At 38.3% G+C, this 17,326-nt stretch overlaps 1 protein-coding gene across 1 annotated transcript in view; it reads right to left on the bottom strand.

Annotated features, from left to right (window-relative positions):
• LOC144958989 (uncharacterized) overlaps window positions 1-17,326 on the bottom strand; it is a 589,046-nt gene that overhangs the window by 382,940 nt on the left and 188,780 nt on the right. The window contains exons 91-95 of the mRNA XM_078891292.1: window positions 16,182-16,628; window positions 13,626-15,736; window positions 12,313-12,408; window positions 11,490-11,700; window positions 6,032-10,243 (exon numbers count right to left, since the gene is read on the bottom strand). Coding sequence (XP_078747418.1) covers window positions 6,032-10,243; window positions 11,490-11,700; window positions 12,313-12,408; window positions 13,626-15,736; window positions 16,182-16,628 — 7,077 coding nt within the window. The remainder of the gene's footprint in view (window positions 1-6,031; window positions 10,244-11,489; window positions 11,701-12,312; window positions 12,409-13,625; window positions 15,737-16,181; window positions 16,629-17,326) is intronic.

Raw genomic sequence — 17,326 nt, 5'->3', positions numbered from 1 at the left:
ATTCTTCATGCTGGCTAGAACTTTTTCACATGTCATGTGATCATCATCATCATATCTTGTCGCGCCAGTGAGTCAGCCAGTCTCGGGCAGTCTGGTTGCATTCCCTCAGGTCAGCATTGGTGCAGTGAGGTCCCAGCGAGCATTCGGACAGGATGTGGTCCATGGTCTGTCTGGGGTGACCGCATGGGCATTCAGTGCCCGGTGAGATTTTCCATTTAAAGAGGTTGGTGGCGGTGTTTCCCACCTTTGCTCTAGCTCTGTTCAACGCCACCCATTCTTTTCTCTTGAGGTCTGTGCCTGCTGGGAGCTTTTCTGTTGGGGGCTGGAGGGCATCGTTTGCTGTCTTGTCCCATTCTACCCATTTGTCCAGGCGGAAGAATGCTGAGTGGTCTGGGTGAAGGCTCTCTACTGTGAGGAAGCTTTTTCTTGATTTGAGCCTGCTTTTGGGGCAATTGTGGTCATGAAGGGGGTGTCTCTGGTCCATTTCCTGTTTGTATTTTTGTATTTGGGCATGAGTTTCCCTCCGGATGTGTGGTGGGGCTATTCCTGCTGCACGGTAGACCAGTGGTAATGGTGTTGCTCTCAGCTGGCCCGTTATGATCCGGCAGGCGTTGTTGAGCTCGGGGTCTAGCTTGGAGGCATGGCATGATCGGGCCCATACAGCTGAGCAGTACTCCGCAGTTGAGTAGCTGAGGGCCAATGCTGTGGTCCTTAGAGTTTTAGGGTCAGTTCCCCAGTTCATGTTTGCCAGCTTTCCAAGGAGGGCATTACGCGTGGACACTTTTGCCTTGGTCTTTCTCACGTGTTCTCTGAAGGACAGAGTTCGATCAAGCGTCAAGTGATCAGAATGTATAAAAGTCAAAAACATGATCAGATTTATACAGATTTTCTCTTCTGGATACACTTTTGTGCTCGTCGGAGAAGTATTTCATATGGGGCGTCCGCCATTGGTCCGATAGTTTAGAACCAGTAACTAAGTTACTATGCGTCATTACGAGGGAAGTGATGTCAGGACTGTTGAACCCTATTATGAGTATGATTTAACATTGTTGTAATGGACAATACTTTGGTTTGGTTTGACAGTATTTCTATTGCAACGATGAGAGCATAACGATTTGGTTATCGGACCTGCAAATAAGTACACGTCAACTTAGAACACTTAAATCTATTAATCAAAACATTAGATTGACATTTATGTGCAATACAAAAATTGTTAACACGAAATTTAATCTCTAGCTCTGAATACTTCTACAAAAATGCTTCAAAATTGGAACAAAAGCTCAAAATGCAAAACTAAAGGGAGACAACTAAGCTAATGAAATACGATAAACATGCCGTGCAAAAATAACAATGTAATAAATTAATAAATCATAAAAGGAAACATAAACAGACAAAACAACGATAAAACAAGTGACAACTAAAAGTGGTCCGATTAATTATAATATAGAAAAAGAGACCAAGAACAAGGAATAAGGTGGGCGTTTTGGTAATTCAGCCAAACCAAATACTGAATCAACTGAGAAAGCAATATAGCATAACACTTAAACACACTGAACATAATTTTGGACGTTTAGGAACCAAATAATTGCTAACACAGGGTTGGATTTATGGTACAGGAAAAAAATACAGAAATAAAAATGTAAAAGAGGAGGGGTAGTTGAATTGATCTTGTTTTTGTCGAACATTCTCACGAGCTATTCAACGTTCATAAGAAAAACGATAAATATATAATGACAGTTAATATAAACGTTTTAGTTTTAAAGAAGGAATAAAGTTGAAGCCATTCAGTTCTTTTAAATTTTTCTGTAGACCGCCGGGGAGGTGAAAAGCTCTCAGTATGTATTCTCTTATAAAATTTTAATGTTACCCATTTTTTGTCTTGGTGATGATGGGTCAAATAAGTGCATCAAGAGTATTAGATGATAACAACATATCCACAAGAAAGAAAACTTCGATATACTGATACGACAAGTTATATTAATCAGCGTGGAATGTGTACACTCTCAGTGGATGGAAATATCGACATAAAATATTTGATCTATATAAATACGCTTGGGTTTTATGATCGCGTTAGACTTCAAAGTAAAAAAAAAATGTCCTGACCCGGAAAATACTTGGAGTGGCGTAGACAACCAACTGCAGGAATAAACTTATGATGCTGTCATGGAAAGTCTACCAGGAAGTCCTGTGAGAAACTATGTCAACTTTGCCACTCCATCAAGGTGCAAATGATCATTCTACTTAATATCATTCTTTAAGATTTCCAGCATGTAAAGAATACACAATAGTTTACAAAAAGCTGGATTTTTACAGGCTGTGCCGTAGACGTGAGCATTTATATAGCGCACTATCCACTGAAGCGATGAGCAAAGGGTCTCAGGCAAACAGCAACATTTAACACGTAATACAAGATATGACACTTGTAATGTGATATTGCATATTTTCTCTTCAAGACAGACAATGCTGCTAACGGAAAAGTACTCGATTTTTCACTTGAGTACGGTGAGAAAATGTGAGTTAAGAGCTTTTTCCTCAACTTTACTTCGCCCAGAGAGGGATTCGAACTCGGGACCTACGGGTCCGAAGGCGACTGTCATACCACTATGCCACACAAAGGCAACATCTTGGTGTCAGCGAGTCCGTGTGGAATATGGTGAAGACAGTCAACTTTATGAGATGAGGTAAAGGAGCAGACTCTTGGGTCATTATCAGTGCAGCTGGGCCCGTCCTGGCATTCTCTAAGTTGTGCTCCGTCCTCTGCTATGGGCATCCACATATGCACAAGCTAGTCTCAGCCAGCTCCCCACTTTTTCATGCTTCCAACTGTTCTCCCAACTTTTGCTCGTGCTCTGTTCAGTGTTATCCATTCATTCCTTGGGAGCTCAGTTCTATAGGGCAGTTTTTAACTCGGATCTTCAACGGCGTCATTTGCGTGATTATCTCACTCTAATCCATGTTGCAAGTCTGTGTACAGTTGCATGATCAGGGTTGAGGCTTTCTTCCGTCATGAAGCTCTTTCTCGACTTCAGTCTACTTGTCGTTGGGTTGTGGTCATGGAGGGGGTGCCTTGCGTCCATCTCTTGTTTATATTTCTGGGCTTTGGAAGCAGTGAGTTTTCGAATGTGGGGAGGTGCAAATGCCAGCCAGCCGATGGAGGACTAGAACTTAATTCAGTTTCAAGTTACCAGTGGTGAGACGGCATGTGTTATGTAGCTCAGGGTGAATCTTTTTGGTATGGCAGAAAGATAGGTATGGCATTTGGGTAAAAATCCCGAAGATGGTCGGAAGGAGAAGAGTAAGTTGAGTTATCTGACATACTGTCTTAATGACATCGTGCTTGAGTCTAAGCTGAGAGAGATTTGGTGAGAAGTGTGTATCGTGCTTGGGGTGATCTCAAATTGGAATGGGTAAAGAGTAATGAGAATACACTAGATGGTAGGGACTAGATTGATATCTACGTATATCTGTTTAACGGAAGTCGCTTGAAACAATAGCGCGGTTTCAATACTGACCATCCTTGCGAACGGGTTTTCCATCTTGAATTATTAGATAAGGACTTTTGGTGGAACCAATATATGCTGTTACTGCTCCAACAGCTAAACAACTGTGGTTAGACACAATATTTAGGTAGTTTTGTTTTTACAACAAACATTTTAAAAAAGAACAAAAGATTTGAGGTGAGGCCTGGGTGACATATTCAAGGGAGAAAAGGAATGTCTAAACCAAAAGTAAAAGGGCAGAGCAACAGGAAATGACTCTCGGGTAAACTGAATTACAGGATGAATATAAAAATGAAGGGGAAATAGAGACAACATAACATTGACGTCAACAACAAAATATGAAGACGTAACAATTATTATATTCATTAATGATAAAAGAGACCCTCTTTTAAACACAAACAATGTACGGTAAGACATTTATTTGATTACATCAAACAAATAACATGATGTGATAATAATTAAAACGTCACCTGGTTCATTTGTCCGTTTGACGGTTGCAGAAACAAAATGGCTGTTGATGTACAGATGGCTTTTGCACTCTACAATGCATTCCAACATGTGCAAAAAGCGCTCTGGTCATTACGAAGCTTTCACAAAACAAAAGCTGGTGCTGTTCATGTCACAAACGTGAAGATGTCATATACAAGCCGACACAAGAATTTTTAATTCAATCAAAAGTATAAGCTCAAAACAAAATAGAAAGTAATAGAGAAACCAAAAAGCAGTTCAGTTTTTCATGAGCAGTTATCGGCAAGTCATTTTGTCTCAATTGGATTTTGATAGCGAATCAAAACTTCTGGTTTAACAACGAGAGAGACAAAATTGCATTGCAAACCACTGTCATGATGCCAGCAGAAGTGTGAAAGAGAAATACTTATGATGTGTATTGCGTAAAAATCTTGTTTTAAGATGAGGATAACTTAAAAGTAAAAATCAACTCAAGTCGCAATGACTTAATCTTTGCCTTTTTGTATGTGCTTAGATGTTACGAAACAAAAAAAAGTAAATATGTTAGAAAACATAAATGACAGATAGAGAAAATATGCATCAAGACGAAGCAAGTTAAAAAAAAAAGAAAAATGCTTTAAAAAAACAAACCAAACAAACAATATAGATATACTCATTGACAAGAATATTTGATCTTTTTGTAAAAAAGTATACGCAAGCATTCCTATACAAATATTATAAGGCAGAGTTCTAGGAAAAGCAGCGAGAACAAATAATAGCAGAAAAGAATAAAGCCTTTGGTTCTTGACAAATCTATAATTTCTTACGCAAAGCATAGCCGACTATATTCAGACCATAACGGATTGTCAAAAGTCTATGATTCCAAATGGCAGCATTCGTACTAGTCGCAAAAAATGACACTCGATAATAGCAAAATACATTTGTTTCACTCTAAAATACTTCGTCGCCTTATCAAGTGAACAATTTAAAACTTTATAATTATTTCCTCAATGTACAGCCACTAAAGATTTATTTTTTTACCCAACATAAAGACAACAATGATTTGTAGCTGATCTCGTTGACAACAAAAACAAAATGAGCAAAATATCATAGATGGAGAAGTCGTAAACTGATCTGTGAATTTTAAAGTAACCAGAAAATTGAAGACAGACTTTATACCCACTTTTTCTTGGCTTATGTGGTCTTGTCATAGTCTTTAGACATTCGCAATCTTACGTATTGAGTACATTAACAGAGATTTAAGACGGAAATAAACGCTCTAAAGATCACTTGGATTACATGAAATGGATATTTGATTCAGAAATATGGCCTTTTTGGGGGACCTAAATCATCGACAGGAATCTGGTATATGCGAACATCCTGAAAAAGATTTCCAGGTTTTTATCAAACTGTATTATTGACGAATTTTTCCATCACTGCGGCTGAACATGCGAAACACTCGTCATGCAAAATGAGTCTCTTTCGATCAGCGAAACTTTAACGCGTGATTCTATTTCAATTTCAAATAAACATTTGTGACGTTTTTACAGTGAGTAAAGTTATGTAAAGAATTTTCAGATATGTCCATTAAAATCGTATCTGTCCTAGCTCATAAAATGTAATGACAAGCAAACTATAACCTCATGGATTAGTCTAAAATAACATACAACATGGTTATGTGACACTGACTCGACACACATCATAGTCTAATAGTGTCTACACCACAAAACAATTCACGCTCAGCATTCAACGAATTATTGGTGTCACAATCAGCTCATTTAAAATTAGAGAAAATATTAACTTTAAATAACTAACTATTTAGTACAAAATAGATTTTAAAGCTAAAAACTTTCTATGGCACATACTGACAACAAACAAATTACATCTAATGTTTACACTTAAGTAGATTGCTATTTTTACATTTAATTATTGCGTGCTTGAGTAAGAAAAGTAAATAGATAGTCTACCTTCATATACTAAACTAACATTAAATAACTGAAAAGTCTTGAAAAAAATTCGACTAAGAATTTATGTTTAGTCATTTAACCTGAGAAGCAATATCATAATGTCAGCATTAAACTTACCTTGAACTGTTATGTGAGCTTTGCTGATACAGGTTCCTTTCTCATTGGTCAGTTTCACCATGTAGTCACCATCATCATCTGAGTAGACTTCCCCAATAGTCAAGGTAGACTGATCATCGGTTGTTTCAATCTCAAGGTCTTGGTCTTCATCGGGTAACAGGAGCTCGTCATCAACAAACCAAGTAACTTTGGGAGCTGGGATGCCAAAGAAAGTGACGTGAAGTTTCAATGGCTGGTTTTCCATGACGGTTGTATCCATCAAAGTCGTGATGAAGACGGGGGCTTTCATCTCTGGCTGTTGCTCTTCAGGTTCAGGTGCCTCTGAAGGAACAATTGGTTCTTCTGGTGCTTGCATCTCACGAACATCAGCGATGACTTTCTTTACAAACTCATCTGCAAATTCTTCGATGTGATGCTCGGCAGCTTCGTCTTTCGAAACAATTTCAAGATGCTCAACTTCAGGAATTTGCTCCTCTTCCACCAATACATCTGATTGTGTTTGTTCAATTGTGACTTCGATTTTCTCCAAATTTTCAGACAGAACATCAGTTGATGGAATTTCTTCTTTCTTTGTATCTTCAACTTCAATAATTGTGGACTCCACTTCCTCTTCATCAACAACATCAGTCTTGAAAGTTTCAGGAATTTCTTTCTGTGGCTCTACAAAGTCGACTTTAATTTCAGCAGGCTCAACTTCTTCAGTTGGTTTTTCAGAGATTTCCACTACATCAGGTGTATCTGCAACTTCAGTGATTGCTTCCACCATAAATTCCTGAGTCTTTCCAGAATCAATTTGGTCAAGTTGAATTATTGTTTCTTCGGGTTTGACTTCCTCAGTATCTGGAGCAGTTTGATCGCTTATTTCAGGTTGAGAAATATCTTCGATAACAATATCTGTTTTAAATTGTTCTCCTTGCTCTTTGCCCACTTCTAATAACTCAACTGTTATCACTTTTTCTTCCGGTTTATCTGTAGAGACTTCAGTTACGTCTGATATATCTTGTTGAGTAACATCTTCATGGGCTATCACCGTTAAGTATTGTTCTTCTTTTTCTTTTGTACTTTCCTCGACGACGACCGGAGCTTCCAAAATCTCAACATCCTTTGTAGTAATTTCAGTCACGTCAGTTATGTCTGGCTGTTGAATGGTTTCTTCAGTTTCTTTGGTCTGATATTCTTCTGGTTGTTTCTTTGCCGATTCCAGCAACTCAACATCTATATCTGATGTCTTTACAGTATCTTGTACCGTTTCCTGAACTTCGACAGTTTCTGAAGTGGACACAACTTCTTCAAGTACTTCTGTTTTGTAACTTGGTTTTTCTTCAGTGGATTTTTCAAAATCTACGACAATGACTGAAGAATCTGGTTCATCCTGAACGACCTCTGTTACGTCACCAATATCGGGTTGTACTAGTGTTTCCTCTGTCTCCTCTGTTTTGTATTCTGCAGGAAGATCTTGGAAGGATTTGGCCAAATCTATAGGAATTTCTATCGGCTCAGTTGTATCTACTTCTTGTGTTTCAACATCAGATATATCAGATACGGTGACCGTTTCTTCAACAACACCTGTTTCATAGGGTTTAGGAAGTTCCTCAGATAGCTTTTCAAACTCAACAATAATCTCAGTCTCTTCTGTGCCTTCTTTTTTAACCTCTTCCACATCAGAGATTTCAGTCTGAGAGACAACCTCTTCAATTATGTCAGTTTGAATTTCTTGCTGACGTTCGTCTGTGGCAGTAACTGTTTCTGCAGGAATTTCAGATTTATCGGTCTCAACTGGTGCCACATCAGTTACATCAGAAACATCGAGTTGCTCTACAGCTTCCTCAGTAATTGTTGTTTTAAATTCTTCAATATTTTTCTCTGACGGTTTTTCAAATTCAACAACAATATCTGAAGGCTGGACTTGATCTTCCAATGGTTTAGCGGTGTCTTCTGTATCCATTTCGGAGATGACTTCCTCTGTGATTTCAGTTTTGGACTCTTCATCTGGCTTCTTTTCGGATATTTCCATCGCCACAATAATCTCTGAAGATTTACCTTCTTCAGTAACAATGTCTGCCATTTCTGCTGTTTCTGTGGGATGTACTGCCTCCTCTGTGATGCCAGTTTTTAAGACTTCTTTGTCTTCAGTGACAGGTTGCTCCAATTCTAACACAGTATCGGTCGGAATAACTTCATCTGTGGTAGTTTCTGTTGTGTCTGAAATTTCCTGGACTGATATTACCTCCATGGAAACTTCAGTCTTAAACTCATCTTGAGGTTGTTCTGTGGTCGTGACCGTTTCCTCGGGAATATCAGATTTATCAGTCTCAGCGGGAGTGATGTCAGTGACATCCGAAACTGCCTGTTGCTCCACAGCTTCTTCGGTTATTGTTGTTTTAAATTCTTCAACATCTGTCTTTGATGGTTTTTCAAATTCAACAACAATATCTGAGGGTTGGACTTTGTCTTCTGTGGGTTTAGCAGAGTCTTTTGTATCCATCTCAGATATAACTTCCTCAGTGATTTCAGTTTTAAATTCTTCATCTGGTTTCTTTTCGGATATTTCCATCGCTACAATAATCTCTGAAGATTTACTTTCTTCAGTAACAATGTCTGCCATTTCTGCTGTTTCTGTGGGATGTACTGCCTCCTCTGTGATGCCAGTTTTTAAGATCTCTTTGTCTTCAGTGACAGGTTGCTCCAATTCTAACACAGTATCGGTCGGAATAACTTCATCTGTGGTAGTTTCTGTTGTGTCTGAAATTTCCTGGACTGATATTACTTCCATGGCAACTTCAGTCTTAAACTCATCTTGAGGTTGTTCTGTGGTCGTGACCGTTTCCTCGGGAATATCAGATTTATCAGTCTCAGCGGGCGTGATGTCAGTGACATCCGAAACTGCCTGTTGCTCCACAGCTTCTTCGGTTATTGTTGTTTTAAATTCTTCAACATCTTTCTTTGATGGTTTTTCAAATTCAACAACAATATCTGAGGGTTGGACTTTGTCTTCTGTGGGTTTAGCAGAGTCTACTGTATCCATCTCAGATATAACTTCCTCTGTGATTTCAGTTTTAAATTCTTCATCTGGTTTCTTTTCAGATATTTCCATCGCTACAACAATCTCTGAAGATTTACTTTCTTCAGTGACAATCTCATTAATTTCAGGTGCATCTGTGGGCTGTACTGCTTCCTCTGTGATGTCAGTTTTGAAGATTTCCTTGTCTTCCATAATAGGTTGTTCTAAGTCTAAAACAGTATCTGTTGGAGTAACTTCGTCAATTGTTGTTTCTGTTGTATCTGAAATTTCCTGAATTGAAATTACTTCCTCAGAAATATCAGTCTTGAATTCATCCTCTATCTTTTCAGGAGCTTTTTCGAACTCAACAATAATTTCCGAAGATTCTGGTTCATCTTTGTCAACAGAGACTATCTCTGTCGTTTCAAGCTCAGTTTGAAGATCCTCAACTATTTGAGTTTTGTACTCTTGTGGATGATCCACATCTGGTTTTGCCACTTCTTGTACAATTTCTGTGGTCTCCACCGTATCTTTGTGAGTAGTTTGAACATCTAGTGTATCTGACTGTAAAACGACCTCCTCTGTGGGTTCAGTTTTGAATAGTGGTTTATCCTTTTTGGAAGCCTCAATTGTCTCTTCAGATACAGGAGTTATTTCAGCTTCTTCAGGTTGTTCCCTGACAACATCGGTAAAACCAGATTGAGCAATCATCTCTTCAATCAAATCAACCTTTGAATCTTCTTTTGGTTGTTCTTGTGGTTTCTCAGGCTCTTGCTTGACATCAGACTCCTGAACTTCTTCAAAATCAAGGACAACTTCTCTAGCTGTTGATTTTTCAGCAATGATATCATCTTCTACTGCTTCAGTTCTAAATTCGGTGTTATCTAAAGCAGCTTTGATAGTTGTAATAATTTCCTCAGTTTCTTCAACCTCTCCGGGAGCTTCCTCTTTAATTTGAGCCACTTCCTCTTCCTCTTCAGCTTGTTGGACTGGTTCAACCTCCTGAGGCTTTTCCTCAGCAGCTGCCTCTTCAGTTTCTCTTAGTTCTGAATCGATCTTTTCTTGAAGTTTTTGAATCTCCTCCACAAATTCCTGAGTATGAACCATTGCCTCAGTATCAGAATCAGCAGGAGTTGGTTTGGGCGAAGACGGCTCAAGAGAGGACATCATAGAGTCTGATGCTTCCTCTGTGTCTGCAATGTATTCGTAAGCTGAAAAACAGGAAAACAAAAAAAAGTGGTTGAAATGCCAACATTGAAAACTCGACATACAATAATTTGGCATTCTTAAAGGCGTTTAAAGTTAATTATTTATTTATACATTGTTCTATTAAAGAGGAATAAATTATGTTAAAACAAGAGGTGTGGGAAACTTAAAACATAAGGTTAGTAAACTTATATACAGTGAAAAAAAAAGTTACCATTCTCTCTTTTTTAGTAATATGCCTTAGAAGCCATTAAAAACTAAAATTACAAAGATTTTTAAACAACAAGATATGAAGTGAGTAGAAAAGTGCCAGAAGACAATAGAGAATAAAAATTTTTTTTCGCGGCGGTGGTGGGGTTTGAACCTGCGACCTTATTGGTACGACAACTCCGCCTGGCAGGTGAGAGCGTGGCTCTACCGTGTGAGCTATCCACGAACACAAAAATATTCGTTTCAAACCCAAAGTCATTTCTAGATCCCTCTCTCACCCACTTCTTGAGATCGCCGATTTTTAAAGTCACTTTGATTATTCTCTTACTAAATTCGCATTAAAATATTTTTGATTCTATTTATACTTAGAATATGCCCGTATTAGATAACGTTCCATTAAACCTAATACAATTGACGACCCCCCCCCACCCATCACATCAAAAATAATTTTTAAAAATTAAAAAAACAGAACAAAACGCCAGATAAGTCATAAAATTATACAGCTGTATTGAATTCTTAGAAAAAGTAAACAACAAAAACTTCTTTATATCTGAATTGCATTTCTTTAAAAAGAAAAGAAAATATTGAGTACAAACTGCCATTAGAATCTTCCAACACACATAAAAACAGATCTTGTTCATATCTGTATCCAGTCTTTTTTTTCTCTTGTTTGAGGCCCCCAGAAAAACTCACATCTGACAGAAACTACTTTTCAACAACCCTAACTCATGCCCATACAGGGTAATCTTATTATCCGTGTCACATTACACAAAACAACAACAACAAAACCAACGACATTAACAAACAAACAGTCAAAAGAACAAACCCCAACAAAACAACAGAATTAAGAAAGAAAAAACAAATCAAACCCTCCCCCCCCCCAAACAAAAAAAATCCTTCCAAAAAAGCCCCCCCCCCCCCAAAAAAAAATAAAAAAAAAAATAAACCAAAAAAAATCTCATCTTCTTAGACATCATTTGAATTTCTCGTGTTTTTTTTGTTTTTTTTTGTTTGTTTAATTTTGGGTTGCTGAAAACTTACATTCAACTTCAAGGTAAGCTCTTGTGACCGCCTCTCCAAACGGATTGACAGCGATACATTTGTACTCCCCTGCATCCTGAGGGAACACCTCTGCGATCAACAGCGTACAGAAACCAGTCTCGCTATCGTAGGTCAAGTTGAAATCCTGGTTTTCTGTGATAATCTTGTCATCGTGGTACCATGAGATCTCCGGCATGGGCTCTCCAGTCACCTGGAATCAACATTGAGATGGGACCTTTGATATAAACACAAAATCCACGAAATGTGCTCAAAGCGCTTTATAGACCAAGCTAACAGCAACATTTAGAATATAGAGTAAACATGACTGAACATCATCCTCATTCTCGTCATCATCATCATCATCATCATCATCATCATCATCATCATCATCATCATCATCATCATCATCATCATCATCATTAATTTTAGTAGTAGTAGACGAAGAGAATGGGCGGACTTTCGGCATTAAGAGTGCGGGTAGCCAACGTCAATGAGGACGACGCTGGATGGTGAGTGAGTGAGTGAGTAATAGTTTGATTATCATTATTATGATTATTATTATTATTATCATCATCATCATCATCATATCATCATCATCATCATCATCATCATTATTATTATTATTATTATTATTATTATTATTATTATTATTATTATTATTATTATTATTATTATTATTATTATTAAGATCATTATTATTATCATTATTATTATCATTATCTTCTATTGTCAATGCCAATCTGTTCTGGCTGTTAGAGGCACCAATCTACTACTCCCTTGGTGACACTTGATGCAAGAGAACCAGACTGTAGTCCTTACTCACCTCACACCGGAATTTGACCTCTTCCCCATCCATAACTTTCAGGGACATGAGGCCCCACGTGAATTCCGGGGCCTTGCCGCCTGCCTCTTCCGTCGTCTGAGGAGAAATGAATACGGCGAAATACATTATCATGACAACACTGACTGACAATGAGTGGTGACTTATGCCAAGCATCAGTAGCAAATTATTTTTAGAAAAAACTTAATATTCCCTCTACATATGTGACACATCGTCTCAAAGCGGTATTATGTTGGGATCCACTCGGTTAGGGAAATTGAATTTATAGCCACCAATATCAAACTTGGGTTTACTTTCTCTACGTCATGATGGAGTGTAAATACTATTTTTTGATTTACAAAAACTTCTAAGGTCCAATTTCTCATCATTCTATCTCTAAATTCACTTTCTGGGGTCTGAATCATCCCGACATAATACCGTTTTGAGGCGGAGGGTCACATATTGGCTAAAGTGCAAAGAGCATAGAAGTTTGTATACACATTACGATAAATACTATAGATTAAAGGGAATTCTAAACTGGTAGAAACTGAAGACTGAAAAAAAAGTTTTAAAAATTTATATAACAGCTTCAAAAATCGACACAGAAGAGCCCAAAACCAGAGCTGCTTACTTGGAATCTCAGAAATTCGTATTTCCCAAGAAAAAGAATGAAAATAGCATTACTTATCAATTATCTGCCCTCAGATAATAACCCCAGTCAAAGCAAGCTAAAGTTTTGGGATTTTTTTTTCCGGTCTTGACTGTCACTGTTTCATCCACGTTTTATCATATCTTGACCATTTGTATAGGATATTAGCTATTGGAAAATTACTTTTCGCTAGATGGAAAAGACCTGGTTACTAAGCAACTAGGAGGTGAAAAGGGGGATCGTAAAATAACTGAATTCAACCCATTATGGAGATTGATGATCCTTTTGTTTCCGAGGCGAGTTCTCTATCCGCTGACCTATTTAGACCCATTGCGGCTATGTGGTCTAGTGGTATGACACTCGCTTTCGGATCGGAAGGTCCTGGGTTCGAGCCTCGCTCGGCGTATAGTTGAGTCCATTACTCACATTCTCTCAACGTACTCAGGTGTAAAATGAGTACCTGGCCGTTAACAGCGTTGTCTATGTCCGAAAAATTGTAATATTGTCTAACAGGCGGCATGTCCCGTCCTATATTATGTTAAATGTTGCTGTTGACCAGGGACCACTTTAAAGAGCTTTGAGCACATTTAGTGGATATTGCGCTATATAAAAGCTAAAAAAAGCTTATTTGCGCTCCGACGTACATACATGTAAGAGTATTACTTACTTGCTCTGTAACAGGGGCCTGCATATCAAGCACGATGACAGCTTCCTCAAACTCTTGTGGTTTTCCTTTGATTTCAAAGCTGATTTCCTCCTTGTGAGTTTCTTGCTCCTCTTGCACAATCTCGTGCTCTTGAGTAACGTTCATTTCTGAAACGACTATTTCGGTCTCCATGGGCTCTTCTTGGGGAGTCTCAATCTGAATGACGTCAGTGTGCTTCGACTCCAGAGGAATTTCCATTTCTACAACTTCCATGCTGACTTCTGGCTGAGACTTTTTGATGTCTATTTCAATCTCATCTTTGTGTAGTTCCAGTGTCGTAGACTCCTCAACAACAGATACTTCTTTTGGCTGCATGTCTTGGGTTTCAGGTGTGACAAGTTCTTCTTCAGATGTCTGAATCTGTAATGTTATTTCCTCACTGAACGCTTCACTGACCTGACTTACTTCTGATTCTACGGTTTCCAAAGGCTTTTCAGATTCTGGCTGAGTCACAAGTGTAATTTGATCTACCTGGCTTTCTTGCTCAGAATCGGGCATTTGGGTGTCCAAAACTAAAACCATTTCGGTCTCAACCAAAGAGGATTCTTCCTGAGAAGGTGTATCTTCAATCGACTCCTCGGGCTTTTCCTCTGTCACTGGTTTGGTTTCTGAGGGCATTTCAAGAACCTCTTGTGCCTCCACTTCAGATGTAGGTAATATAATAACTTCAGTCTTCTCCGATACGTCTTCCTTCAATGGTTGATCTTTTTCAGTCTCCTCAAGTTCAGAGACTTCGTCAACTTCTGATGGGAGCTGTACAACCATCTCAACTTCTTGAATATCTGTTAGCTGAAAAATCTCTTCAGGTTTTCCAACTTCTATTTCCATTTCGACCTTCTCAACAGCTTCTTCTTTCTCTTCCAACACCGTAGGCTCAACTTCAGACGACACAAGGGTAATCTCTGTGCTTTCAACTTCCGGTTGAGCAATTTCTTCTGCTGGAGCATCAGTTGTGTCAAAATCAATTTGGAAAGTTGCAACTTCAGTCTTGTCCTCAGAAATTTCATCTGCTGCCGTGGGTGTAAAACTCATGACAACAGTTTCCCGTTCTGTTTCGATAACTTCTTCAGCTGGTTTCTCTATTTGTGCGTCACTGATAACAAATTCAACCTCAGTTTGTTCCTCTTTCAATTCAGATAACTCCTCTACCTCAGAGGGAACAACAGACATTTCAATGGTCTCTCGCTCTGTTTCTATCTTTTCCTCTTCTGGTCTTTTGACTTCAGTTTCATCCAAAGGACTTGTCTCTTCAGCCGTTGGACCCGAAACAGCAAATGTCATCTGAATCTCATCAACCTGAGTCTTGGGTTTGATTTGAATTTCTTTGGTTTCCTTCACAATCACATCCCTCGACTCCTCTACTTGTTCTTCAGCCGGTCTTGGAGCTTCAGAAATTGGGACAATGTCAGGAGCCTGAGTTTGACTAATCTTTCTGATAGGAACCTTAAGTTCTTGTGTCACAGGCTCTCTTGTAAGATTTGATTCCTTGATTTCTACCTCAATTCTCTGAACTCCAGGTTTAGCCTCTACTTGCTGGGTGATCTGAGTTGTTGTGGTATCAGGTATAGTGAAAGGGACTTCGACCATCTCGGGCATAGTCTGGGTAATCTCTATCGTTTCTGTGTGACGTTCTTCCGGAAGGGACGAATCAGCGACTGGAATGGATTTTATTTCTTTAGTCACAGTTCTTGTCGCTTCTGTCCTGTGATCTATAACTTGTCCCTCAGATGGCTGCATCTGAAGTTTAATCTCGACTGGAGCTAACTGATCTTCCTTCCTCAAGGTCACGCTGGTTGTATTGATAGAACTGTCTTGAACGTCCGGTTGAATTTCTTGAGTCATCTGAGTGAGAGTGGTCGTTTGCTGAACTAAAGTGGTGCTAGTAGTACTGTCAGACTGTTCAGGGGCACCTATCTGAATCTGGAACGTTTGTTGCTGAGGTTGAATCTGAGCTGGTATTTCAATGATTTCCTTGACTGTGGTTTCTTCTGGTTTTTCCAAGACCTGTGTGGGCTTGTGTTCAATTTCAATGGTTTCCTTGTGAATCTCATCAGTTGTGATTGTCTCTTCAGCTGTGAATAAAGAAAACAAAATCTATAATACAAAGAGACAAATAAATGAAACAATAATAGCAAAATACCCCAATTCGTGTGATTTAAATTATCTAATTTTATTTGCACAGCAAAACTATCCCACTTCTTTTTCATCCGTCACACAAAATCAAATATCAATTTCTTTCACAGACGCCTTTCGAATGCACGTGTGAGATTTAGTACTGTTATATAAAGAATGAAAACTTACTCATTCTTCTTCTTTATTTATCATCAGAAATATAGCTTTGTATTTGAATGACTTAAGCACATCAAATATGAGATGCGAATGGAATAGTTTAAAGTCCTAAAACGCTGCGTGTTAAAAGACCTTTAGTCAACAAAAAAATAAAGACATTTTATAAATGAAAAAATAAACCAAAAAACAAAAGCAAAAATTAAAAACAAAAACCAATGCCAAACTTACTGATGACGGTCAGACGACAAGTAGTGATGGTTTCACCAAAGGGATTCACAGCAGTACAAGTGTACTCCCCTTCATCTTCGGGGAAAACCTCAACAATCACAAGAGTACTCTCCCCTCTCTCCACATCCATGGTGATCTGGAAGTCCATATTAGGCTTTATGACGTCACCATTGTAGAACCACGTAATCGTTGGAGTGGGGACTCCACGGTACTGTACTTTCAGCTCCACTCTCTCCGTGTCACGGACTGTTCTAGGCTGCAACAGCTCTGTGAACTCTGGTGGAAATCCTTCCATGGGCTCTTCTGGAACAGTCTTATCTTGTGGCATTTCTACAATGAGGATTTCTTCTTCTGGAGACTGGGGAGCTTTATCTGTGGTTTCATCTTTGGGTCTTGCTGACTGAGGCATTTCCTCTGGTTGGATCTCAATCTCCATACGTTGAGTAGCTGGAAAAATAGAAAATGCAACATTTTTTAAAATGCTATTAAATGAAATATATCCTTTAATTTGTTTAATTTATAAAATGCTCGGGCAACAATGATTTTGCCTTCATAATACTGTATTTATTATCAGGCATATTATTTGAGACTATAAATAGCATATGCCTTTATAACATAAAGTCCTAAAACTACAGCGAAAGAAGTTGTGTATTTTATTCGTATTATACAAACATATATAGATTTTTATTCATTCAAAGTTCATACAATGTAAAATCGGAAAAAAAATATTCTGTATTCCTTGCTTGTGTTATGCTACTCAATCGGGTCAAGACTGAGGGGGGTTAGTGTTTAATGTACGCCATTTTGCCCCGACAAACCAAAATTTGTCCCCCATAGCAAAATATGATTATTCTGCTAACTTGGATTCACCAATAACAAATCATGTAGTTTTATAATTACAAAAAAAAATATGATAACATTTCATAACAGAATATTTTGTTTCAACATAATCTGGTAAACAATAACACATAACATAACATTAAACAGAAATAGAGAGAGAAATGATTTATAGAGACAGTATGCGCTTGGCTAAGAAGCTCGTAACATTGCCATCCGGAAATATAACGGACCAACACACAAAACTATGTGTTACTATGAACTTTTATAGTCTGGTTTATACAATTAAGTGAGAATTACTCATAAAT

Source organism: Berghia stephanieae, chromosome 13 (assembly GCF_034508935.2).
Source record: "Berghia stephanieae isolate SIO BIC M18660-M18661 chromosome 13, UCSD_Bste_1.3, whole genome shotgun sequence".
In the NCBI taxonomy this organism is placed as follows: Eukaryota; Metazoa; Mollusca; class Gastropoda; order Nudibranchia; family Aeolidiidae; genus Berghia; species Berghia stephanieae.
The sequence above is the reverse complement of the archived record's forward strand: the minus strand, read 5'-3'. Positions and strand labels throughout refer to the sequence as shown.